The sequence below is a fragment of the Planococcus citri genome, chromosome 2 (assembly GCF_950023065.1).
Source record: "Planococcus citri chromosome 2, ihPlaCitr1.1, whole genome shotgun sequence".
In the NCBI taxonomy this organism is placed as follows: Eukaryota; Metazoa; Arthropoda; class Insecta; order Hemiptera; family Pseudococcidae; genus Planococcus; species Planococcus citri.
The window spans coordinates 62373854-62401639 of NC_088678.1; the positions used below are offsets into that span (position 1 = coordinate 62373854).

Here is a 27786-nt window from a genome sequence, read left to right on the forward strand (position 1 = left end):
TTTTTAAAACTTGATTCATTATTTTTATAAACTTATAATTAATTATGAGGAATAAACATGTAGCACCTCGTTTTAAAGATCTGGTATCCTACCTTCATTTAGCATAAGAACACTTTGAAAAATAAAATCTTAAGGAGGAAATATTTCAATGTTTAGAAAACATTTTGAGTTAGAACCTTCCATTAAAGTTGATGTGGAGGCGAAAGGAAGCGTCCAAAAAAAAAATTCATGTTCTCAAAGTTGTAGAGAATTAAATTTCCAATCGACTTAATGCCGTTAGTTTTTTTCTAAAGTGCTTAGTTTTTGAGTTTTTCTCCAAAAACTAAAATTTCATTATATGTGCAAATTCATTTTTCTGAAAAATGATAAATTTAAAAAAATTTTTCCATTTGGTACAAACCAATAAAAAATGCACTTCATGTGACTATTTCTAACTGACAAACATTCAAAACAATCAAAACTGTTTGTTAACACTTTGTATGCATGAAATTTGCTCAAAAAAGGTGGAGTTTTTTGAGATGTCACCTTATAACTCCAAACAACTTGCAATGTTGTTGGGATTTTGAGTTAGGCCATTTGGGTTTTTTACATGATCTATATAATGTACCAAACTCAAAGTGTTATTTTTGGTTGAGGGGGGGGTCATACAAGCCCCAAAAATGCAAAAACATCAAAATCAATTTTTTTTGAGATGTCACCTTATTACTCCCGAGGTGCGATATCAGGGGTTTCCTTTGTTCGTCAGTTAGAAGTTTTGTGAGTGAGATCCCAATTTTTGATAATTATGGTAAGTATTATGGTACCGTACTAATGTACAGCAACGACCATCGCATTACGTAATAATTCGAGTAAATAACAAAATATGTATAATTTTCGAGGCCGACAGACAGCAGAATATACTACTAGCCACCTCATAAAATTCCAACTGGTTAACTTTACGAGCACTTTGTGTATATTTGCGTACAATTCTATCGGACTTGACCGTACGCGAGTACTGGTACCATTACACCAGTCACCAGTAGAGTAGATTTTAGCCGTCGCGACGCCATGCCATATATGCGATAGAATCACCTCGCGGGTGAGAAGAACAAAGTGGCCAGCGCTGACACCGCCATTCATGAGATTGCTGATTAAGCAACAATGACTCTCGAGCTGTGAGATGAGCTTCGGAGCTGCTGCTGCCGCCACCACCACGCGACAACAGTCATCATTATCGTTGCCATTAACCTTTATATGGACTCAGCCGCGTGTGTCGCTACAAATTACCTACCTATGGTCTATACAATCATAGTACATACGTGAAGGTGTATGGGCCCTATTCGTCAATCAGCGATTATGGCGGTAGCTGCTGGGCTAGGTATTTGATGCTACGCGGCGACTTGCGACTTGGTATGGCGATGACAGCGTCGGCGATTCGGCGAATGCTGCCGAGGATTATTAATTTCGTACAGTTCTCGGTATAGTCGAAAGTTTTGTTGTTTTCGAGTGAATATCCTTGGCTGGCGCGACGCAGCGCCATATAACCATCTCTCTATACTCGAGGTATGACTCGTACGGGTAGGTAGGTAAGTATACATTAACCTGATACAGCAGCGGTAGCAACAGCAGCAGCAATAGCGATGGATATCATCGTGAGATTATAATATTATCATTATAATATATAGTATGTCTATACGTATCAGGTTCTACCTATCTATGTACTTATTTACCTATCTGTACGCATAAACGTAGGTACAACGACGCTTTTTACCTACCTACCCGCACACCCACCTTGCTACCAATCCGGTAAGTACTCGACGAGTATACCTATACGCGATTCTATGTACTACTGGTAATATTGTATTTACGTATGTCGCTGGTCGCTCGTCGCTCATCGCGCGCACTTCTGCATCGTCTCGAGTGTAATTATTTTGTCGTATAAGCATCGCACAAGTGCCTGTCTCTTGTTTATATGCTCGAGTTATTCGTCGTTTCGCGATTTGCGATATCGTCTTGTGCGTCGTCGTAGTCGTCGTCGCGTCCGCCTCAACTTGTTGCGGTCGTGCACTGGTAGTTACAAATGTGACGAGTGGTCGCGTTTTTATGTTGCACCGATCGGCGATCGCGATTCGCCGACACTTGGACGTGTAATGAATACGATAAGTGACGTGCATGCCGGCACAAAACACATTAATAATAGTTGTAAGTACGCGTAAAGCATTTTGACCCTGCACAACCACGAATAGCCACCGAAGCGGCCAAGTTGGGTAATTAGTCGTACCCTAGCTGCCTAGTGCCCAAGTTAACGTAAATATATATGCGCGAACTACACCTTATATCGCTATTGCTCCCCCTCCTCGTCCGCATCCAGTGTCCCTAAAATACGGGACATTCTACTGTACTTATTGCAGATTGCAAATTCGCTTATTCATTCGAAATCGGAGCTACAGCAGAACACTCCATTAAATCGAAAGTCCAGAGGACAAAGTGCTTTGGAAATCAAAAACCGTGCATTTCTTCCATTCCAAAAATTCAGTTGGTTTTCGGTAGATGATATGGGCTTAAAATGTCAGGAAAAACGTATTTGAGATTTTCGCTGTTGCAAAATAGGGAGCTTGAGGTAAAAAACCCCTAAATTTTCGAACTAAATAGGGTCATGATTTTCGGAATTTTTGAAAACATATAATTCGACCTATCAAAATGGGTTAAAAGGCTATAGGTGGGTATGGCGAATTTGCCCCCGAGATCTTCAGGATTGATATTTGCATGGAAGGTGGGTACCCTTGAGCATCTCCCGTCAGGAAAGTTTCAGACCCCCAGACCCCCCCCCCGTTTTTGAGAAACCCCCCTTTTCTGAAATTACAATAGAAAAAATTTTCTCAGCCCCGTGTGAACCGATTTTTTTAAATTTTTCAGTATGTTGTAAATATCTGTAAGAGGTATCCACACAGAAATTGTCACCCCCCCCCCACATTTTCTCCTCAAAATGGAGTTTTTTAGCTTTGTTTACCTGTTTTAGCGATGACCATGATTCGGCACAAAAATGGGAATAGCATTTTTAAGTGTGTTTTTAACCTCTGAAAAACATATACTTTTCAAAAAAAAATTGAGGTGGGTCGTGGTCAAAAATTGAAAAAACTTACAGAGGGGATAAAAATGGATTCTGGTGTAAATTATTATTTTTGGTAAACTAGGTGTCGTTTCCTTATGAATCAAACCCCCCGAACACGAATATGACGTCCAATTTTATGCTACCCTCATCTACACCTCTCCAGTGCCTCTGCCCCCACCTCAATTTTCACTTGAACTATTTTCATAATGTTGGTGTAATTTTCATAAGACTCGAACATCCCGAATACGAATACGAAGTCCAATTTTATGCTACCCTCATCCACACCTCCCCCAGTGCAGGCCCCCACTTCAATTTTCACTATATTGAAAGTTGAGCTATTTTCATAATGTTGGTGTCGTTTCCATATGAATCGAACCCCTCGAACACGAATATGACGTTCAATTTTATACTAACCTCATCCACACTCCTACAGTGTCTCCGCCCCCACCTAAACAATAAAAATTGCGCCAATTTTTCAAACAACGATGAAAAGGTGTCATACGACCCATCGACATGTGTCACATGAAAAGAAAGTTCAGTGTGGCAGTATTGTTATCCGCCTAAAATATTTTTTTAAACATCACTTTAAAGTTTAGTAGAGAAGAAGCCGAAACCTCAAAGATCAATAACCAATTTTGGGCTCAAAATTTTTCAAAAACGTTTTAAGAATATTTTCGTAGTAAGTAATACCTTATTTGATTTTCTCGTAAAATTCTATAACCTATTTTGACAGGTTGCAGAAGACTTTTTCAAAAATACCAAAAAATCGTGATTCAACTTTAGGCTCAAAACTCATCAAAATTGCACAAAATATATTCCCGTTGCAAAAATTGATTTTCTCGCAAAATATTTACCCATTTTGATAGGTGACATTGCACTTTTTTGAAACCCCCAAAAATCGTGACCCAATTTTAAGTTCAAAATTTTTCAAAAATTCTCTAAAATCATTTATGTGAAAACATTTGAATTTCCCGCGAAATTTGAACAGGGTGTCTACAGGCCGAAAAAACTACGAATTTACGAAAAACGTACAAAATTGGAAGATGACCCAAAAAAGTGCAAAAAAACTTCAAAAACGTACGAAATTTACGAAATTTGTAAGAAGTTTTGAAAGGATTCAAATGTTAATTTGATGAAAAAATCACCAATGTATCCTCAAAATTTTTATTTTTTTCAAAGCATTTGCCCTCGCTTCGCTCGGGCTAAATTGTTGTTTTCTATTTCTGAAATTATTCATAATTATTATGTTTGGAAAATAGTTACCTAGTTTTAAACAAAATTTTTAAAATGTCATTCGCTCGGACCAATTTCGTGCTTTTTCCTGCTTACAATTTCAAAAAACCATTGATAAAATTGAAAAAAATTGAGATAAGAAAAACAGAGTTTCTTACATTAAAAATGATATTGTTCTACTTTTCAAACTACAATTTTCTAAAGCTTTTGCCCTCGCTTCGCTTGGCATTGTTTTCCTTTCTTTTTCAAAATTTAAATTCTTTAAAAAAAAAAATCAACAAAATATTCAATTTTTAAAGTTTCAAAGTAAAAAATGAAATTCTCGAAATACAATTTTTCAATAGTTTTCGCCTTCACTGGGGCCTGTTCTTTGACTTTTTTCCCACCAAAATTAACATCCTAAAAAAATCTTTCCAATTCTAAAATTTATAAACCAAAAAACGAACTCCTTGCATTACAAAACATTGTTTTTTTTAATAGTTCTCTCGAAATACGAATTTTCCAACGTTTTTGCCCTCGCCTCGCTCGAGCCTTTCCTCTTTTTTTTTCAAAGTCTCGTTTTCAAGTCTTTTGAAATCAAATTCTCAAAAACTTTCGCCTCTGGCTTCGCTTGGTCCAGTTTTTTTCTTCTTTTAAAATTAGAGAAAAAACACTTTTGGGCCCTCAAAAAATCAAATCAGAAAGTGAACATTTTTGTAAGTCTTATGAAATGTGATATCAATCAGAAAAATGGGTATGTTTTCCCTACTTCTGTTGACAAATTTTCAGTTACGACCCCCCCCCCCCCCGTTAGAAAACCTCTATGCGTCAAACTATATTTGTTCCAGGCTCGAATCGGCTCTCAACGACCCAGATCACACTGCTCAGCATGTTCAAATTTTGTTTTTGGTAGCCAAAATGACATGATACCCCCCCCCCTTCCATTTAGCTACAAAGTATAACTGATTCGGTCATTTCTAAAACCCCATAAGTCCAAAGACCTAAATTTTTCAGGAGAGACAAAAAACGGTTTCAAGCAAATTCTTACGCGTTAAAGTGAAAACCGATATCAGAAAAGGAAAGGGCATACAAAAATACGTATTTTGGGTCAAATTTGGATTTCAAAAGTTTTGCCATCATCGCTATATTACGCCATGAAGTGCGTGGACTTATGGGGTTTTAAAAATGACTGATATTTTTGTAACTGAATATGGTTTAAAATTTCATCTGAAGGACCTAAAAAGCTTCTAAACCTTTCTAAACGATGAAATTCAATGAAAGGACTGAAAACAGTTCACTTGGGAATAGTTTTTTGGCTGTTTTATAAAAAGAAAAATGTTTTATTGAAAAAAAAGAACATGAAAAAAGTACAAAAAATCGAATAATAACTTCGAAAAAATGATAGTACGGATGATGCTTTGACACCAACTCATTTTTAAAACCTCGTAAGTCCGGACTTATGGGGTTTTAAAAATGACTCGATTTTGAATCGGAGCGATTTGGCGGGAAAAAATGGTCGAAACAAAAAAATTCCACCGCCAGCCGATAGAGCTCGCCACATACTATCAAAATCGTAAAAAAAGTGAAAAACGAAAAATCTGTGACTTATGGGGTTTTAGAAATGACCGAATCAACTATTCAAAATGTATCGTACGAAAAAAAATACGATTCAAGTACAAAAAAGGTACAAACTTTTGTTTTTGGATTTAGTAGACGCTCTGTTGAACCAATTTTGATAGGTCACAACATCACTTTTGAATCCAATCCGATCCGACAGATTTATTAAAGTATCTCCTCTATTGAGTCTGATCAGGTCTGCGCAGATCTACTCTGATCAAAACTTTGATCTGACTGGATCTGACCAGATTCAATCATTTTCTTATAATATGATATAAAAACAAAAAGCCCAGCAGAAACTGATTGGACCAGCAAGGACAACCCAATCAGTCCCCAGTCCCCAGGCAATACTGGGCAAATACTCAATCTCCAACATCGAATACCAAAATGTGGCAAGTAGGATCGTGGACAGGGCCATGGACCAGTGTTAGTTATCTCAAATATGATCTGGGACATCCCTACTCATTGATCTTTGCAAACCACAAATACACCAACTCCATGAAGTGCCTTGTACTTGGGGGGATAAAGGAGAGGTTCTATTGTCAGGTGGGACCGGCTGCCTTAAGCTCCCTATTGCCATACACAGAATATATGCGAATGAGTGCCCAACATGGTGGCGAACTAACTCCAGCTCAAATCCAAAGAATACTAAAGGATCTCAAAGAGGAAAGAGAGATGTTAATCCAAAGGACAAATAGGGGCAGAATAATGGTTAAATCAAACGGAAAGCTAACAATGCAGGAAATAGAAGACAGCCTGATGATACAAGCCCCAGAGTATGCCTTGGCTCATTGTGTCAGCCGAGACTTTGAGATGAGTAAGGGGCATTGCGCTCAAATTCAGAAGAGCCTTTGGCAATGTCGACACATTGAAGTCAAGGGGTGCTAAAGTCTGGGACGTTGTAGAAATACACACAAAAGGAAACTATGTCCTATACGATGTGATGAAAGAAAACTACTACAATAAACCAACAGTTGAAGATTTCATTTGTACTATGAAGGTGCTAGCCACAAAATGTACAGAACTTTGTATTGAAAAACTGGCAGTACCGACACTAGGATGCGCACTGGATGAACTTGATTGGCCTCTATAGTACAGCAAGCTCTACTGGAGTGCTTCAAGGATGAATGAAGTCTGGCAAGTGACAACTGGGCCTTAAGCAAACGCATATGGGTTATGGGTCGCGGTGGCAATCCGTCTCTCCTCCTTCCCTTTCCCCTCCCCCTGCTTAGGCTTGGGGTGAAGCTATAATCATATTTAATGTTTTCTTTATTTTTTCAAAAATTAAAAAAAAAAAAACTTTTACTATAACAGACCTTACCAGATCTGAACAGATTTGATCAGACTTGGTCAGATCCAATCATCTTCCTTTGGGGGAAAACAATGTAAAAATTTATGACAATTTTCAAACATTGCTTCTGCACAGTTGCCAACTCAAAATTCAGCGAAAATTGCATAAAAAATTGTCTGGTGTTCAATCAGGTACAATTACCAAAAAATAGATCAGAGAAATTTTGATTATTTTTTTGTTAATTTGCCCCTGGCACTTTTCACATGACATGATGTATCCGAAGTAACACAGAGTTCTTTTGCTAGTAGCTCAGGCATTTTTCAAGACAACAGAGAATTCTTCAACAGTGTCATCAGTACCTAGTACCTACCTAATAATTCGGCAGTATAGCATCATCGCTTTACTACATGTACTCGTACCTGTTGACAGGTCTTGCACAAAATTAATCACAAATTTTTACACTCATATTTCAAATTGGCCACAGCGACGACTCTGACGTCTCCCTTCGCTTAATTTTTGGTGCCTGTCTGCTTATACTTTGTACCTACTTGCTTACTTCGCTGATTTTCCATCCCATCGTCGATTTGTCTGTTGTCTCAATAACTGCTATACGATGCAATATGATGCGATGTGACACAAGCAAATGACAGCATAACGTAAACAGATTAGTTCAGTTATCTATATCTAACGTAATAAGTATAAATACGTAGTTATTACGATATTATATTATTATTCGTTGATACTTTTTTATGACTATGTATCTCACTTTTATCTCCTTAATATACACGGGTTAGAATCGAGCTATCGGCTAATCGCAATCAAGTATTTGTCGCGGATACTTACTCGGACTTGGGTATTCGGCTTCGGCTACTGATCGATTGTATTTGTACTTTGAACTTCGGGTTTACCAAAAACAATTTATTATTGTAAATCGACTCAATTTACTCGTAATTCAATACTTAGTTTAGCCAATTTATTCTTTCGTTACAGAACCATGGATTTGTTGGCTGCGCCCAAGGCGACTACGTTTGTGCTCGCGCCCGCATCTGCGTATTTTCTACTTTACGGCCTATTTTCTCGTTTATTTCTGTTAATTACGGTCACATCGGGACAGAATTATGGTATGTGTGGCAAATTACCAGATATAACTAAATACATCTTTGTCCTATGTCAACATTTACGAAGTACTACCTATCTACCTGCCTACTTGCCTGCTTGCCCACTGAATACCTTTGTATGCGTAGGTATATTTACCTATTTTGTGCTTGCGTAGTATTTGTGTCCATGTCCATAGGCTGAGGGTTCTGTTGTTTTGAAATATTCGCTTTTGTAGCAAATTATTGCGCCGTCAAGGTCGAAATATTGAAAGATCATTGCGCTTCATGTTGCTATAACTGTCTAGTCGGCTACCTACTCGATCACGATTGCTATTTGCTCGAATGTATCCGTATCCGCATTCCTGTGATTTGGAAAATACGTTCAATACGATTTGCCAATTGAAACGACGATGTGTTTGCAACTTGATTAAAAATATCCGTTGTGAGAGCAAAAGTACATTAGATGAGAAAAAAAGGTCGAGTTTTTATTTTTTTCGCGATTCTTTGATATTAAAAGAGGTGGGCGAAACGACTCACAAGAGAAACTCGGGAGTGTGCAGTAACTGATTTGAGTCAAATTTTTTTTTTTTCAAAAGTAAGAGAATCCCTAGGATAATCCACCACAAAATTTAAAGCTTCCCAATCGTAAAACTTCGGATCTCACAGTGGGCCCAAAGTGTTCAAAATGGCTGAAACATAAAATACTCGGATCCCAAAATAATTCGAGCTGAAATGTCACAAAGATAATAATTATTAAGGTCATTCCACGTCAATTCGACCAAAAAGTGATAAGGGGGCTTGCGTCGATTTTTTTGAAATTTTTCCTGTAGAAAGACTTTCTGAAGGGATTAGGAATTGCGCAAATCGCAGCCCTCTAGCCCTTTTTTAAAGGCTGCCAGGGGGTGTCAAAATTATCAGTGAACTTGAAATATCATCCATTTCAGCAGTGGATTACTCGATAACCGCGATACCTACCAAAATGGAACTTTTTCCAATAGTTAGAGGTTTTGAAAGGTTTTTTGATGGTATCATAAGAATCAGTGTTGCCACCTTTTTTTGTACGAAAAATTAGCTCGAAAGGTTTCTAAACGTAGTTTTCACATCGTTACGACTCTCAAAAATTCTGAAAAAAATATATTATGAACAACTTTTCATGCTGAACAATGTATTAAAAAATTGGGATGGCATTATTTCGTAAAGTCGATTTCAAAAAATTGAAAGTTTGGGAAAAAATACGATTTTTTGATTTAAAACATGAAAAAAAGTTTTGATTGGTGAAGTTGACCCATTTGACCCCTATTTTTGCGTATCCGTTGATAAAGTTGAAAAAAAACTTTTACTCGATAAAATGAAGTCGTCACAAAAAAATCGAAATTCGAAAAAATTCAATTTTCAATTCCAAACATCAAAAAAAGTTTAAAATTCGGTGGTCTCTTTTTGACCACTTTTTGACGTATTTCATGAAAAAGTTAATGAAAATTACACTCATAGCAAAAAATTAAAATTCGTTAATTTTTTGAATTTTTTCGAATTTTGACCGTCTTTTCTAGTCACATGTCAAGTTTCATGGAATTTATCCAAAACTGTATTTTTAGGGTTCACATTTTCAAAAAATTGCACAAGAATGGTCGAAAAATGTAATTGGGCTGCTACAACTTTGAGAATCGTGTTTTCTGGTCACGAATCAAGTTTCCTGGAGTTTGGGCGCGATTTTGAGTCTTCGGGTGCAAAATGGTATTTTCCAAGCCCAAAAATTTCAATAGATTACAAAAAAAAAAAAAATCGAAAAATGCGATTGGGCAGCTACAACTTTAGGAATCGTGTTTTGTATCCACAAGTCTTGTTTCCAGGAGCTTGGTCCTGATATTGAGTCAGCACATCCACAAGGATTACACAAAAATGGTGAAAAAATGCGATTATGAAGCTACCTACAACTCTGAGACTCGTCTTTTTTTGAAACAAGATGAGTTTCGTGGGGTTGAAGTGCAAGTATTTTTTGAGCCCAAATTTTTTGAAAATTATCCAAAAATGGCCGAAAAAAAAGTTTGAACAGCTACAACTTTGAAAATCGTATTTTCTAGTTATACTACAAATTTCTTGAAGTTTTGGCTTGGGCGCAATTTCGAGTTTGTGCATTCATAAAGGTATTTTTTCAGCCAAAAATTGTCAAAAAATTGCCCAAAAATGGTGGGAAAAAGCTATTGGGCAGCTACAACATTGGAAATCGTGACCATTTTCTAGTCACAAGTCGAGTTGCCCAGAGTTCAAGAATCTGCGCATCCGAAAAGGTATTTTTAGGGCGTAAAATTTTCAAAAAATTGTTCAAAAATAGCCGAATAAGGTGATTTGGCTGCTACAACTTTTGAATTGTCTGAAATTCGACTCTCGCCTAGAAAAGACGATTCCCAAAATTGTAGCAGTCAAATCGCAGGGAACTAAACATACCTCATGGGCCCTGTGACTTCTTGATGCTTGAGCTTGAAGTCTATAATTTAGAAAAACTTTGCCAATAATTTCCAAAAATTTCTGCTTTTTGCTAAATCTGTTGAATTTTTGCTTTTCAGCGAAATCGCTAAAGATTTTAGTTCAATTTTTCTTTCAGAAATGAATATAATCCAAAAGCCTCGTTTTGATTGGTGTCCGTTGAAAAAGTTGAAAAACCCCTTTTACTCGATAAAATGAACTCGTCACAAGAAAATCAAAATTCGAAAAAATTCAATTTTCAATTTCAAACATCAAAAAAAGTTAAAATTTCTTCAGTTGTCTTCTTTTGACCTCATTCTGACGTATTTTTTGAAAAAGTTGATAAAAATTACTTTCATATCAAAAAAATTAAAATTCGTTAATTTTTTCACTTCACTCAGAATTTTGAATTTCAAACCCGCAATTTTCCTGTACCCCAAAATTCAAAATTTTGAGACTTTTGGACCTCTGTAGGACTCGTGTGTTTGCGATTGAGCAGCTAAAAATTTGGTGGTGGATTAGGATTATCCTAGAAGACCACTCACTTTTGAAAAAAAAAAATCGAATGGTTTTTGTCGGTAAACCTTCCATGTCTGAAGACAAGTTGGTAGGTAGGTGGGTAGATTGGTACGCAGTATGTACTTACTAATTAGGAACCAGGGCTTTTCACAACTCCACGATTGTCATTTTTGCAGCGGAATCAGCGACGGTGACGGCTTCATTTGCGCCGCATTTACAACCATTGGGTGGAGACGAATGCGCCAGGCAATGCGAAGAACACGAACCGTCTTTAGTTTGCTATTTCAGATTCGAAATCGAATTATATTACACGATGAGCAAAGCGTGTTACAACTGCCCCTACAACCAAACTGATTGCTTCAGACCTGATTGCGTGCCTGCCGACGGAGTCTCTAGGGTTATTACAGTGATCAACCGAAAGTTACCAGGACCCAGTATACAGGTGAGATGTGCTCATCCATATAAATGGACCCACTTTTTTTGATCGTTTCGTTTCGTTATCACACGCGTAATTTGCCAGGTTTGCTTAGGGGATTCCCTCGTAGTGGACGTGGTCAACTCGATGGTGGAAGAATCCACTTCGATTCATTGGCACGGACATCATCAGAAGTATACACCGTACATGGACGGCGTACCATTCATAACTCAATGTCCTATCGCTTCGGGCACAACTTTCAGGTACTTGGTGACTGCGTCGCACGTTGGAACCCATTTTTGGCACTCTCATACAGGTGAGCTAGTTTCACGAATGTACCTAGTAGGTACCTGTAATACTATTATTGTGCTTGTGATCTGCAAACCCTGCATGTATCTGAGTGGTTTAATTTTTTAAATCGTGTTTCCAAGTTCCAGTATTTTGAACCATTGAAAATGATGACCTTGAGCTTTTTTCAATTTTTTGACCCCTACAAAGACCCTAAAATCCACTTTGAAAACTTCAAATCGATGTAGAGAGGAGTCCAAAATCTGGGAAAAAGTCGAATAAAATGTATATTATTTTTTTTCAAAGTACTTTCTACCATTGGTAATTTTTTCAAAATTTTTCGAGCGGATACAAAACCATGTGGAAATGCGGGTTTCCCGCTTAAAGCAGTCAATTTTGGTCAAAAAAACTTTCCCCACGATATATCATCAAAAACGTCGAACTACACAATCAACCTGAATTTGGATCAAATTCGTCAGTTTTTTAATGATTTACAAATTACAATTTTTATTTAAAAAATTGAATTGCAACGTTCTGGGAACCTTGACATCCCTTCCACGTAACCTATAATTTCATCGAAATAAGATATTTTGGTAGGTTGTAAGACACCTATTTCAAAAATCCTGAAAAATCATCATCACCAAATTTTTGGCTAAAAATTCATTTGAATGTGTCCAAAAAATGTTTCTAAGAAAATTTTCGATTTTTCCTGTAGTTGTAATTCATTTTGATAGATCACTTGAGCTTTTCAAAAATCTCTTGAGTTATATGATTCCAGTTTGGTCTTAAAATTTTTCAAAAGGGCCCAACTAAAGTTTTTAATGATGATTTTAATTTTTTGATGAAATTTTAGCCAACTCTCATAGGTTATATGTTATATGCAATATTATGTCATTTTTTTCAAAAATCCGGAAAATAATGACCAAATTTTTGGTACCGACCAACCTACCTACAAAATTTTTCGAAAGTGCCCAAAAAAAGTTTTTTTTGGAAGTTTTGATTTTCTTCTCAGATCGTAACCCATTTTGATAGATTAGGTACATGGAACTGATTCAAAAATCTTAAGAGCTGTGACTCCAGTTGACGCTCTTGATTGCTCAAGAGTGCTCAACATTTTTTTAATGGAATTATATTTGAAGCGTGGTTTTCCAAAACGCATTAAGTCCGTTTTTTTCGAAATTGATTTTTTCGCGCCATTTGGTTAGTGACGTCGGGACACATCATCTGAGACGCATACCTACCTAAAATACCTATTTTATCCATGTTCTTTCCAGCTTTTTGTGAAATTGTTGAAATGCGCTTGATTTTCCAAAACGCATTAAGTCCATGTTTTTCAACGCTTGTAGAATCGCTTGTTCCCATACGAACTGATTTTTAAAATTTTATAGTATGTTGTATATGTGCACCCTTAGGAAGTATCGCCACAAAAATTTTCAACCCCCTCCCCCCATATTTACCCCTCAAAAATGACGTTTTCAGTTTTTTAACTTATTTTATGGTATTTAACAATGACGATTGCGAAGTACATTTTAGAAACACCTTTTTTGGACGTATTTTTGACCCCATACCTTTTTCGAAATTTTTGCGGGTGTGCGCCATGTTAGAAAATTGGGAAATGTGTGTGGGGGGGGGGGGTGTAGGGTGTCGTTTTCTTATGATTCGATATCGCTGAGCACGAATATGACGTTAGATTTTGTTTTACACCCCCACAGCCCCTCCGGCGCCCTCAGCCCCCACCTCAATTTTCACTATTTTGGGAATGAAGTTACTTTGATGACGTTGGTGTCGTTGTCTTATAATTCGATACCACTGAGCACGAATATGGCGTCAAATTTTCTCCTACACTGAAACTGCCCCTCCGGAGCCCTCAGCCCCCTCCTGAATTTCTATTCATTTTTGAAATAAAGTTATGTACTTTGATGAATTTGGTGTCGTTTTCGTTGTTTTCTTATGATTCGATACTCACTCAGCCCCAGGGCTTGCAAACCGAAACCGAAACCAAAACCGAAACCCCCAAAAACCGATTAAAATTGCTCAAAACCGAAACCAAAACCGAAACCAGGAGCGTTATTTTCCCACAACTAAAACCTAAACCGAAACCGGGAGCGTTATTTTCCAAAATTCAAAACCAAAACCGAGAGAGTAACCGATTGAAAACTGAATTGGTTTCGGTTTTGGAATTTTTCAGGTAATTAGCCTAATTAATACTGCATTTTTGGTCAAAATTGAGTAAAAACTGATGCTGAAGGTGAAAAGGCTTGAAAACTAAAAAATTTGACAAATTTGGCACTGCCAAAGTGCCATTTTCTAGGCACATACACAAAGTATTTGAAAAAGTGATCACTTTCTTGGCCTTCTTCCCTCTAAAAAATGAAGAAAAAAGGAAAAAACCGAAACCAAAACCGAAACCAAAACCGTTTCCTTTGAAATAAAACCCTTTAAGCAAAACCGGAACGAGAGAGATAATATTTTAAAAAACCTAAACCAAAACCAAAACCGAAACCTTTATTTTTTCAAAAAACATAAAACCGAAACCAAAACCGGGAGTGATATCTATCCGGTTTTCAAGCCCTGCTCAGCCTCAGCCCTCTCCTAAATTTCCACCATTTTCAAAATTAATCTGCTTTTACAACATGGAATCTTTTTCATACGAATTTCGCGCTCAGCAGTATCGAATCACAAGAAAACGACATCAATATCATCAACGTAATTCGAAAATATAAGGCAAAAACTTTCAAAAAATCACAATTCCTCAGAAGTGAAATACAAACATAATTTTTGATAAGAGGTTTTGAATTGAATGGTAATATGCAAGCTGGAAAGGAGAAAAGGCAGAAAAATGTACTTTTCGCGTGGTGTTTTTTTTAATTCTTCAATTTGTGCACTCGCGATTGAAAATAAACAGTAAGTAGTAGGAACCATTTTGTTGGAAATTGATTTTCCTACAAGATGGTACTTTCATTTTTATAATTATCTTATACGAGGGATAGTCGGAAAGTAAGTTTCACATGGCTGAAAAAATATGAACGCGTGAACATTTTTTGACCAAAATTGGAGGAAATATAGCTCAAACATTCAACCAGATCTGACAAAATTTATTCTGCATTTGGGTGCATTGTTCGTATTTTACAGCGTGATTAGTAGAGTGCTGATAAAAAACATCCGTCCAAAAATTATATTTCAGAAAAAATTAATTTTTCAAGCTAACAAAAGAAAAATTCACTGGAAAATTGATTGAGAACCACTCAAGACATAACATAGTAACATTTTTGGTTCAATCAAAATCCAAATGAGTAGAGTTCAGTGATAATCTGCTGAATGTCGGCATTGTCGAAAGTCACTCAGCACCAGAAATTTTGCAACCATCACACATGAACAATTTACAGCGCCAAATAACGTATCAACTTGAAAAAACATTTGTATGATATCTTTTGAGTAATTCTTGATGAATTTTACTCATAATTATTACAACTGAAAAAAATTTTTTTTTGCTAAATACTACATTTGGACGGATGTTTTTTATCAGCACTCTACTAATCACGCTGTAAAATACAAACAATTCACCCAAATGCAGAATAAATTTTGTCAGATCTGGTTGAATGTTTGAGCTATACTTCCTCCAATTTTGGTCAAAAAATGTCCACGCGTTCATACTTTTCCAGTCATGTGAAACTTACTTTACGACTATCCCTCGTAGTTACCTCATAATTTTCCTGAATGAATGCTCATTTTTCAACATAAAACGTCTAGTGGTTTTCCAAAACGCATTAAGTCCATGTTTTTCAACACTTGTTGAATCTCTTGTGCAACATTCAACTCAACACCGCGTGTTGGATCATATCAAGCTATACCTAAACTTCAATGTTAGGTTGGTTGCATACTCAAAATAAGCCCTCTAATGAAATGGGAGTATGTTTTATGCTTTTTCTCGGAACTTACTTTTGGGACTTAATGCGTTTTGGAAAACCACGCTTCATTTGATTTTCTATTGAAAATTTAGCTTATTTTCCAGTTAGTATGACACTTTAAAAAAAAATTGTAACCAAATTTTTTGTTCAAAATTTTTCAAAATCGTTTCAAGACATTTTTGATTTTCTATGGAAATAGTAGTCCATTTTGATAAATCACATGGAACCGATTCGAAAACCTCGAGAGCTGTGACTTCAGTTGACGCTCTTTATTATTTCAAAAGTGCTCAAATTATAAAAAAATGAAATTAACTGATTTTCTGACAAAATTTCAGCTCATTTTCAAAATTGTATGAAAACTTTTTTTCAAAATCCCGAAAAATTGTGACCAAATTTTTTCCTTAAAATTCTTTAAAAACATTTTAAGACATTTCGGATTAAACTTTTTGATTTCCACTTGAAATAGTAACCCATTTCGATAGATCACATGGTACTTCTTTAAAAAATTCCGAGTTTTTTCAAAAGAGTTCAAAAAATTTTCACCCATTTTGATACGTTACTTACACGATTTTTTTCCTAAAATACCAAAAAACATCACCAAACTTTGGGCTCGAAATTCAGGTCATCCCCACTCCTTTAAAGAAGGAAAAACCAGAAAATAGGGGCAAAATAAGGGGATTTTTTAGCTTAATTCCGCTTTAAATGGGGTGGAGATGACCTAGGAAGCTAAAATTTGGATATGGTGATCACAGATAGGGTACTGTCCGATGGTATGATTTTGGACCCTTTTCATCCATTTGGGATCATGTTATGCCCCTCCAAAAAAATGACCTTTCTGTAATTTTTTACGTTGACCCTCCCCACTCCAGAGGTCAACTCTAACTCCCAGAATAATCCCATTCCCCAAGTTTGACTTCATTTTATCAATTAGAACAGGTTACAAGTCCCAAATCATAAAACGTAAAATTATTGAAATCACATCACTTTGAGGGGTCGTAGCGCCACCCCCCTTGAGGCTAGGGAGTTGGGTCGATAGCTCATTTGATAGGTATTGGAGAGGAGATGAAATGATCACTGGGATCATTTTACTCAAAATTCAATATTTCAGGAGTTCTTGATGAAAAACTGATTTTGGAGGGCTTTGATCCACTGTGGGGGGGGGGGGGGTTAGCTCGTGGGGTAGGGGCGGGGACTTTTAGTATGTTATTCAGCACACCACCCTAGACAATATTCACCAAAAAAACCTTTGTTTGTAATGATGTTCGGGGTAAATTGCATATTGACTGGGCTACATCATCAAATTTCATGCTCGGTTTTTTCAAAATAGCTCAAAAAAAGTTTCGATGATTTTTTTTTTTTCAATTTCCACACATTTCGAGACTGGATCTGTGGATCCTTTTTCCCGAAACAGGTTGGGTAGCGACAGGAGAGGGAAAAAAAACACGATTTTTTCGAAAATGCTTCCTCTTTGAGGACCCATTTCTCCCCTCCAGGAGCACCTCCGAAGCTGGAAAATTTTCTGAGTACCTTTCAACTCAAAATAAAGGTCTTTGCTGAATTTAGTCACGCCAATTTGTTTTTGTGGGGATCCACCTTAATGCCAAAATTAACAACATTCGCTTGCTCCTCAAGGTACTCAAAGAGCGGACGGAGCATTCGGCGCGATGATCATACGACAACCTGTCTCCCAGGAAACTCACGCTGCTTTATACGATTACGATCTTCAAGAGCATGTAATTCAGCTAATCGATTGGTTACACGAATCTAGCGCGGCTAAATTTCAATCACACTATCACAGCAATGGAACCAATAAACCTGACACCTTACTCGTAAATGGCAAGGGGCAATTCAGAGCGTTTCCTTTTGAAAAACAAATTTTCTACACTCCTTTGGCCAAATTCGACGTACAACAGGTGAGTGAGTACTTCGTGCTTTGTACGCGTAAATTACATTACAAGTCTAAATAAAAAAATATACAAACCAACGAGTTATTAGTTGTACGAGTACATAAATAAATACACGTGTGGGTAGGTCTATATTTGTAATTTTTCTACCACGTTGATTTTTTACCCCCCTCAGGGTAAACGTTACAGATTTAGAGTGATCAATGCCGGCTTCCTGTATTGCCCTATTCAAATCTCAATCGATAATCACACGATGACGATCATAAGCGCCGATGGATCAGACATAAAACCAGTTTACGGTGAGTGAATTTTTTCCGCAACACGCACTCAGCAACCTGCATAACGAGAACGACGCACGCCGATTGTAATTACTAATTTAGTAATTACCTCTATTTTAACATTTACTAAATCAACTTTTGCACTTTGTTATGCTGCAGCCGAGTCGCTGACAATTTACGCCGGTGAGAGATGGGACTTCGTGCTGAACGCTACCAACGATGTGGCTAATTATTGGATGAAATTTCGTGGATTGAAGGATTGCGGTGAAAAATACAATAAAGCGTATTCGTTGGCCATTTTACACTATTCTGGCGCCTCGCTCAACGATTCCTCCACTTCCGCTTCCTCGGTTAAATACGAGGACACGTTACTCGAAGGAATGGTAGGTAATGGTACGTCTACTTACGTAGATTGGTGATCATTTTCACGTAAAAAAAATAAAATAAAACTGGTATCGCGAATAATATGCAGGTACGTTTTTGTCGCCTACGCGCGTCATTCGTCCAAATGATACAAATTATTTTACGTAAAAATGTCACGTAGGCCGGGTATTCGCGTCGTTAATCGTACCAAGGGCAAGGGCAAGACCCCCCCGGTTTGGCTCTACTTATACCTATACGTATTTTGGCCAGGGACGAAACTACATATATATTTGTAAATTTATTTTCTGGCGAGGGGGGAGGGGTGTCAGCCGAGAACTGTTCTTCCGGCTACAAAAGGTGAATCAGTCCATGGCTCAGATTTTGAAAATGTTCACGGGGCATCTTTGGGGCACAAAAAAAAACTTGAAGCGGAAAAAATTCCACTCCACCCTCCTCCACTCGCCCCATGCAAAAAATTCTCAAAAAATATGAGAGTGTGCTAAAAAAAAAACAAAAAATAAATAAAAAGTAAAAGAACTGAAAATTATCAAAATCAGTTGCAATTTCAATTGACTGAAGCCAAAACGTACGTATTCATGAAAAAATGTTAAAAACTGGTCAGAATGGGATAAAAAACATTTTAAAAAAACGCTAAAATGACTTGACTTGAGAATTATACGAGAAAGGTGATGAATAATGTTGACCAAAGAGAATCTTTTTTAGTCCGAATTATACAAACGACTGCTCTTTTCTTATCCAAGTTCCCAAAAAAGTGTAGTTGTTTGTCAAAACTGCTGAAAAGCCTTCTTTTTGGTTAAACTAACAGCAGGTCCAAGTCTTTAAAGGAAAGTTTCGAATCATCGATACGTTTCCTGCTCAAGTCAACTACATGATAAGAATTTCAAATTTTAAAAAAAGTCGTAGCAATCTGCCCCCTCTCAGGCTGCGCCCAACTCTCTTCATTCCCCTCCGAAAAAAAATATGGTAACAAACCTTTTTTGACCAGGTTACCAGGTAAAAAACATTTTTTAAATGGGGTTGGAAGGTTAAAACCTGCAAAAGGCACTTCGGGTACATCCACCCATTGTATTGTGAAAGTTTGGACTCTCTAGGTCAATTTGGAGAGGCTGTAGGCTTTCTTAAAAGTCAGTAAAAAGTTGAAAAACATGTAAAATAGTCCAAAAATCCATTTTTTCGACCCTGGAGAGGGATCAGGTGGGGTTGGAAGGTTGAAACATGCAAAAGGCACTTCGGGTACATCCACTCATTGTACTGTGAAAATTTGGAACCTCTAGGTCAATTTGGAGGGGCTGTAGGCTTTCCTAAATGTCGAGAAACACGTAAAATAGACAAGAAATCCAGTTTTTTGACCCTGGAGAGAGGTCAAATAGGATTGGAAGGTTGAAACCTGCAATAAGTACTCAAGAGACACCCTCCCATTGCATGCTGAAAATTTGGATCAATTTGAGGGGTGAAGGGGTCAAAAGTAAGGGGTAAAATGTGGTTTTTCTCTCCTTAAATGGGGTGGGGATGATCTAACTAGCTGAAATTTGAACATGTTGATCACAATAAAGGTACTGACCAATGATACGATTTTGGACCCTTTTTGTTCATTTGGGGCCATATTATGCCCCTTCCAAAAAAATGACCTTTCAGTAATTTTCAACTTTGACCCTTCCCACTGCAGCGGTCAACTCCAGCTCCCAAAAGAACCCCATTTCCCAAGTTTGACCTTATTTGATCAATTAGAACAGGTTCCAGGTCATTAATTGTAAAAATCTCCATCATGCTGAAACTTATAAATATAAAATCTGACACGCTGGGAATCGTCTAGTTTGAGCTCAAAACTTCGAGAACTATCAAAATTTTTGACCCCCCCGCCCTTTTTATGCAAAGTTGGGCCTACCACAATAGCCAGCATTTTCTATACAAATTTGGCTAAAAAGTTCTGACAAAATATCAGTCATTTTTGAAATATTGGGAAATCTACAATTTTGAGAGCCCAATTCATTAATTTTTCTCCAAGTCTGACATGTCTATGTCAAAAAAAATTGCCAAAATTGACAAAAAGTTTTATTTTTTGCTAAAATTGCAAAAACCCCGATTTTTTTGTGTAAGATTGAAAATTTTTAAGAAGTCTTGCATTTTTATTTCAAGATAAAAAAATATGATTTTTTTCTTTTTTTAAATCAAAATTACAAAATATAAAATTAGTTGTTTTTAATCAAAATTTCCAGAAAGTCAAAATTTTTTTTATAAATTGCAGAAAACCACGTTTTTTGGTTAATATTGAAAATTACTACGAAGTATTGCAATTTTGTTGCAAAATGTCTGGTTGTTTCGTGAAATTCAAAAAATGAAATCTTTTCATCAAAATTACCAAAAAAAACTCACATTTTTCACCAAAATTGTGACAAATCCTACTTTTTTTTTACAAATACTGCAAAAAGGTCACCCTTTTTGTCAAAATGGTTCAAAAAAGTGTGTTTTTCATCTAATTGTAAATTGCTACAGAAAATCATGTTTTTTGCCAAAATTACAAAAAACTCCTTTTCAGCTAAAATTTTTTCAGAAAATTTTGTATATTTTTGTCTAAAAAAAATCAGTGTTTTATCAAAATTACCCAAAAGTTTTACGTTTTTCGAAATACCCTATTTTTTGTACAATCGTTAAAAGGACCCACTTCAGCCGAAAATTGCTCCAAAGAAAACTTTTTTTTTCACCAAAATTGCTGAAATCTTTTTCTTGTTACTTAGTCAAAATATCCAGAAAGTCTTGTTTTTTTTGTCTCAAAAAATTTTTATTCGGCTCAATTTCAAAAAAAAAGGAAGAAAATTGGTGTAAAGTTTCTTTTTTGAGGAAAGTTTTGAATCATAGATATTTTTTGTGCTCTAGTGAATTCAATGTTTGGAATTTCAAATAAACAGACAAGTCTGACTCAATATTAGAATATTATTCTTGAATTATTTTCGACCTAATTTTAGCAACTTTTATTAATCGTTTTCCAAATTCTTATGCCAGATTTTTGTTTTAGTAAGTTACACATATTGACCTATTTTTTCAAAGTTTTAATGCTCAACATACCTACCTATTGTCAAAAATCCGTGAACATTTTTTTCAAAATCACGAACAAATTATTTTTCCCCTAATTTTTCATAAGTCTGATAAAATCAAAATGTGAGAAATTGAACCTTGATTTCAGTCTTTGAAAGTCTAATCTAATGTCAAGCATTTATCGACATTTTTTCCATGATTTAAAATAATCCTCAAAAAGGCGATTTCATCCCATTTTTTTTTTTTTTTTTTTTTTTTTGTAAAAATCGTTACAAAGTTTATTTTTTTGCCAAAAAATCCCCAAAAGGTCTTTTTTTTCGTGATAATTTGCCAAAAAAATCTACGTTTCATTTGCAAAAATTGCAAAAAAAAAAAAATTTTATCATCAAAATTGTAGGGAAGACTCTTTTTGTGTAGAAACTACCTGAAAGTTTTTTTTTTTTACCAAGAATGCGAAGAATTCTTTTACTTATGAAAATCAAGGTTTTTTTTGGGGGGGGGGAGGGATTCAAAGGAATTTGAGCTTCAAAAACATCGGTAAATAGGCTTCTTTATTAGGTATAAAAATTTTCAAAATTAAAGAGGGGGGTCCATCCTTCCCCCGGTTTTGTCTCTGTACCTGGCAGTAAATCAGTGAATCGTCGAAGCGAACCAATGCAATTACTCTTATTTAAGGTAGTTCTCGCCAATATAACTGAAAATCTATTTCTGTCGCCAGCACTTGAATGCAGTTAATGTTGGAGCCGAAGAAGAGAATTTCATGACTGCAGCCGAAATGCAGGCTGCTGTCGAGCCGTCAGCATCCGATCAAGTTCTTAAACCAACGGCCGATGTATCTTTGATTATGTCGTTTGATTTTTACGCCGTTAACAACAGCATGTTTCACAAAAGCGATATGTACGGATTCAATCAAGGTAATTGGTTAGTATAAGATGATAATTTCAAAATTATGAAAAATCATTTTGTCGCCGAAATTGAGAAAAATTTGAGATTTATGCAAATTAGGTACCTACTTCAAAATGTACGATTCGATTCGTAGAAACTGAAAGATATGAGAAATTATACATACCTATATTTTTACGAGATTTTGGTCATTTTGTGGAAGGTTCTCCTCGAGTAGGTACTCGTATGTTAATCATGCATTTGCTCATCTGCATACCAATAACCGTATAAATCAACTAATAATAGCTGTGTCCATTTTTGAGTAAATATTATGTCTTTTTGCGATTCTTTAATGTAAAACTTGACGCATTGAGCTTCACCCATAAATTCGGCACACTTCATGTACCTATTCCTATATAAATGAATTAATTGAAGGTTCATCGTGTCAAAACTAATGGACGAAATGTGATTTTGTACAGTCGAGAAGAAATTACGCACCTATACGCCGCAAATTAATCACATATCGATGAAAATGCCATCGTTTCCGCTGCTATCTCAACCAGAGTCGATCGGAAAGAATACGTTTTGTAACGAGAGCACGGTGCAAAATTGCAATACAACATTTTGCAGTTGCGTTTACAAAATAGATTTACCCCTTCACGTGGTCGTTGAACTGATGCTGATCGACGAAGGTGGGTTGCCCAAATTGAACTCATACCTACCTACTCGTATTAAGAAATTGAATAACATAAACTTGACTCAGATTGAATTCATTTTTTCAGCTCATACTTACGATTCAAATCATCCTTTCCATTTGCACGGTCACTCGTTTAGAGTACTATCTATTGATAGGCTAAATAACGAAACGACCGTTGAAGACGTTAAAGCGATGGATCGAGCTGGCCGAATAAATCGTAATCTACGCGATCCTCCGTTAAAAGATACTGTTACAGTGCCAGCTGGAGGATTTACCATTCTGCGATTTTACACTCATAATCCAGGTTAGGGTCTTATTTTGCTAAGTTGAAATTTTCCACCTCCCACCTCTTCCATTTGAATTCTTTGTATCTTCGCCAGAATTATTCTATTCAACTATAGGTAATGATATCCTTTTCAAGAAAAAAAAAAGACCAAAAGTCCAAATTTATGGCAATTAGAAGACTATTTTTTCGCAATTTCCATCAAAAATTAGAGATTTTGACAACTTTTGGGAAAACGTAAGACTTTTTTTGGAATTTTCTCTAAAAAATTTTAACATTTTTTTAAACAGTAAAAATTTTTGTATTTTAGCGAAAAATTTTTGAAAATTTTTGCCAAAATACAAGATTAAAATAAACGGCTTTTAGGCAATTTCCAGCAAAAAAGCTAGAATTTTGGAAACCTGATGAAAAAAGGAAGCCTTTTTGAAATTTTGGAAAAAATGTGAATTTTTTCAGCAATTTTGCTAGAACGCGAATTTTTGTCAATTTTTTTGTAAAAAGCAAGAATTTAGCAACTTTACCAAGAAGCAGGATTCTATGAAAATTATTCACAAAATAATTCTTTTTTGAAATTCTGGTCGGAAAGCGAGAATTCCGGATAATTTAGTAGTTATATACTGTCGACGTGCTAGTGGGATATTTTGGAATGAGAAGCAAAAGCGACGATCATTATAATTTTTTTTAAACTCTAATTTTTTTGTAAATTTTTATAAAAGCGAGAATTTGGTGAATTTTTTTCAAAAAAACTGACAATTTCAGCAAAAAGCAGAACCTCTAGTTTGGTATTCGAAAGCCAAAAAATAATATCTACTTATACTAGTCCCCGCCAAAAACAAGTCTTTTGAGTTTTGAATTTTGATCAATTTTTGGAAAAGAGTGGGACATTTTAAAATTTCCTGCGAAAATGCGACAATTTTTAGCCCTTTGGTTAGAAAGCAAATAACATTTAATTTTTGAAATGCGTGAGAAGACCGACTTTGTCGACTTTTTGTAAAATAAAAATCTTTTACGAACGAATTGATCCACTTTTTTTTAAACGTTCATTCGCGAACAAATTGATTCGTTTAAGTGACTCGTTCGCGAACAAATCGATTCGTACAAGTGACTCGTTTGCGAACGAATCAATTCGTTTAAGTAACTCGTTCGCGAACGAATCGATTCGTATAAGTGACTCGTTCGCGAACGAGTCAATTCATCTACTCAATTTTTGATGGATCATTCGCGAACGAGTCGATTCATTTACTCAATTTTTGGTGAATCATTCACGAACGAATTGAATTATTTTTTGTGAATCATTCGTGAACGAATTGATTTTTGTTTGTGAATCATTCGCGAACGAATCGATTCGTATAAGTGACTCGTTCGCGAACGAATCGATTTGTACAAGTGACTTGTTTGCGCGCGAACAAATCGATTCGTATAAGTGACTCGTTCGCGAACGAATCGATTTGTACAAGTGGCTTGTTTGCGAACGAATCAATTCGTTTAAGTGACTCGTTCGCGAACGAATCGATTCGTATAAGTGACTCGTTCGCGAATGAATCGATTCATTTACTCAATTTTTGGTGAATCATTCACGAACGAATTGATTTTTGTTTGTGAATCATTCGCGAACGAATTGATTCGTATAATTGACCCGTTCGCGAACGAATCGATTCATTTACTCAATTTTTGATGAATAATTCGCGAACGAATCGATTCATTTACTCAATTTTTGGTGAATCATTCACAAACGAATTGAATTATTTTTTGTTAATCATTCGCGAACGAATTGATTCGTAAATTGAAGAATTGATCGATTCGTTGGCGAATGGTTCTTTGAAAAAATTTATCAATTCGTTCATGAATGATTCACCAAAAATTGAGGGTCGTATTAGTACTTCGTAGGGATTGTGCAGGCCTAGTGAGATTTCAAGTTTCATCGAAATCGATTCTGCCATTTTCTAGGTAATGAGTTTTAAAAAATGTTGAAAAAAAATTTTGTCCCTCGATAAACTTGGAAGCTTTGTTAGCTTTGAGCTTTTGGAACTTGATGATGAATGATGGTGAAATGTGCGCTTTGACAATTTTTTGGAAATTATTGGCAAAAAAATAATAGGTACTTTTTCGCAATTTTGTGGAAAAAGCGTGACTTTTTGGCAAAAGCGATACTTTCGATTAATTTTTGAAAAAGAGAGCATTTTTCACAAAAATTAAGACTTCATTAACAATTTTAGCGAAAGGAAAGGATTTTTTGGCAGTTTTTGGGGAAAAAGCTGAACTTGTGGACAATTTATTAAAACAGGAACCTTTTTTTTTTTGGAATTTTGGAGTATTTAGGAACTTTGCTAGGAAGCGAGTTTTTTTGCCCAGTTGAACCCAAAAGTGTATAGATCTACGCAGATTCTGAAATACTTTCATTTGGATTGACTCAGAGCCAATGATTATTCCAGAAACAGGTTGGTTAGGAGCTGGAAGGAAAAAACTACGATTGATTCGAAAATTTCATCTCTTTGAGAGCCAACATATCTCCTCCAGAGCTAAAATTTTTTCTTAGTAACTTTCAACTCAAAATGAAGGTTTTCGCTGAATTTGGTTAAATTCCGCCGACTTTTTTTTCGCAATTCACCCTCATGTACTTGAATACCTACCTATACACTTGATTATTTTCAGGATACTGGCTACTTCACTGCCATTTGGACTTTCACGTCGAAGTTGGAATGGCAGTAGTCCTAAAAGTAGGAGAAGAAAAAGATTTTCCTTCTGTACCGCGTAATTTCCCTCGATGCGGAGATTACTACCACCAACTCAACACTCCAGATCAGCAAACAACACGCACTACTCGCAATGTTAGTCATGTTGAAAACAGCACAACGACGAATACGAGTATCATTCAACGAGTATGGAACACTTTCGCGTTCAATTCCGCGAATCGCGCCAGTCTACCATATATCAAAGTTACCAATAATATGTTTATATCTGTTCCCGTACAACTTATATTGTTCGTGGTTATGGTCGCATTTGTATCCGCGTAAGAAAATGGGTTAAGGAAGCAGGGAACTTTCACAGGAATTCAGTGGTGGCTGCAGGGAGTTGATGTTTTACAACAGGCCCCCGAGAGATGAGACTTTTTGATGAAACTTTTCGATGCGAATCGACTGATTGATTTGTTTGTGTATTCTTTTTTTTATTTTTCAGACACAAAATACACGTACGTCTGTTTTTGCTTTTGTTTATTTGCCTCAGTACCTACTTACTTATACACGTTAAAATTCTTGGATTCAAAATATTCAAAAGAACAGAGAAATATTATTACGATACAGATAGATGATTCAAAACACGATTTTGTTATTAATTTTATAATCGTCAATTTCCTGTTTTTTAGAAATTGCAAATTTTGAATCAGAAAAAAAAAATAATCCGAACGAAGCGAGGACAAAAACTTTTAAAAATTGAGAAAATATGTTCAAAAAATGAAAAAAATGAAATATCTACCTAGGTACCTACTTAATGCCTCCAAATTTAAAATAATTTCCTACCAGTTTCAAGTTATGTAATTTTGGGCCTTGGGTGGCGGGGGGGTTCATGCGGTAAAAACGTGAAAAATAGGGCATGAAAAAGTTGTGATTTTTTGTCTGGTCGAGTTTGTTAGGCACCCTACACTGAAAATTTTAAGCAATTTTAATTCAAAATTTTATTTTTACTCCTCGCGACTGTTTTTACATCTTTGAACCTAAACTGAATTGTAGAGATGATGCCTAAGTTTCTGTCGATCATGATAAGAAGCTGTCAATTTCTGCTAAAATACTCGTAGTATCAATATTTTGGTATTTTTCAGTTTTCGTCCCAAAATTTTGCATTTCGGTATCACTCAGTAAGTATGTCATATTTACATGATTTTTTTTTGGTTTTCGATATTAGGTATCGGTATTTGTCCCAAATACGCATAAAAATGTGTTATTTGATATTTTAAGGGGTTGTACTGAATTTTTATCAAAAAAAAAAAAAAATGTACCTAACTTTAGTAATTAGCAAAGTTCAAAAAAGTGATCATAATGTATGTAATCAAAATTCAATAAGGTCACAAAACGTGAACAAAACACAGGAAAAAAATCACAAGAAAGCCAGAACATTTTGTAAAGCTAAAAACAAGAAAGTTTTGACAATTAGGTACTGACAAAAAATGATGACTTTTCCAAATTTTTGTCAGATGAGAAAAGTGAACTATTTGGCAATATTTTAGTGCTTAACAAGACTGTTTAAAAAAACCATATTTCGAACTTTTACCCTATTGGGGTAGGTGCTGGGGGCCATGGATAGGGTCCAATCAAAAATCTAACGTCATATTCGTGTTCAACGTTACCAAAAACATACAATTCGATACATCACATGCCCAAGATTTTTTTCGAAAGTTTTGTCCTAAATTGGGGGTAGGGGGTGCTCCC

General features: G+C 35.9%; 1 protein-coding gene across 1 annotated transcript; it reads left to right on the forward strand.

Moving 5' to 3' along the window:
• Positions 1-1824: 1824 nt before the first annotated feature.
• On the forward strand, positions 1825-26565 carry LOC135836952 (uncharacterized). Its single transcript, XM_065352043.1, has 11 exons — positions 1825-2181; positions 8202-8332; positions 11467-11732; positions 11811-12021; positions 17534-17814; positions 17981-18104; positions 18243-18466; positions 22219-22414; positions 22862-23074; positions 23165-23383; positions 26015-26565. Exons 2-11 carry the CDS (start codon positions 8206-8208, stop codon positions 26374-26376), a joined length of 2223 nt encoding a protein of 740 aa, XP_065208115.1. The 5' UTR covers positions 1825-2181; positions 8202-8205; the 3' UTR covers positions 26377-26565.
• Positions 26566-27786: the final 1221 nt, after the last annotated feature.

Bases quoted from the DNA above. Each gene is read 5' to 3' on its own strand.
- LOC135836952 (XM_065352043.1), top strand. From the start codon at position 8,206: ATGGATTTGTTGGCTGCGCCCAAGGCGACTACGTTTGTGCTCGCGCCC. The intron at 11,733-11,810 runs GTGAGATGTGCT...GTAATTTGCCAG, and splicing joins TACCAGGACCCAGTATACAG to GTTTGCTTAGGGGATTCCCT. The intron at 18,105-18,242 runs GTGAGTGAATTT...GTTATGCTGCAG, and splicing joins AGACATAAAACCAGTTTACG to CCGAGTCGCTGACAATTTAC.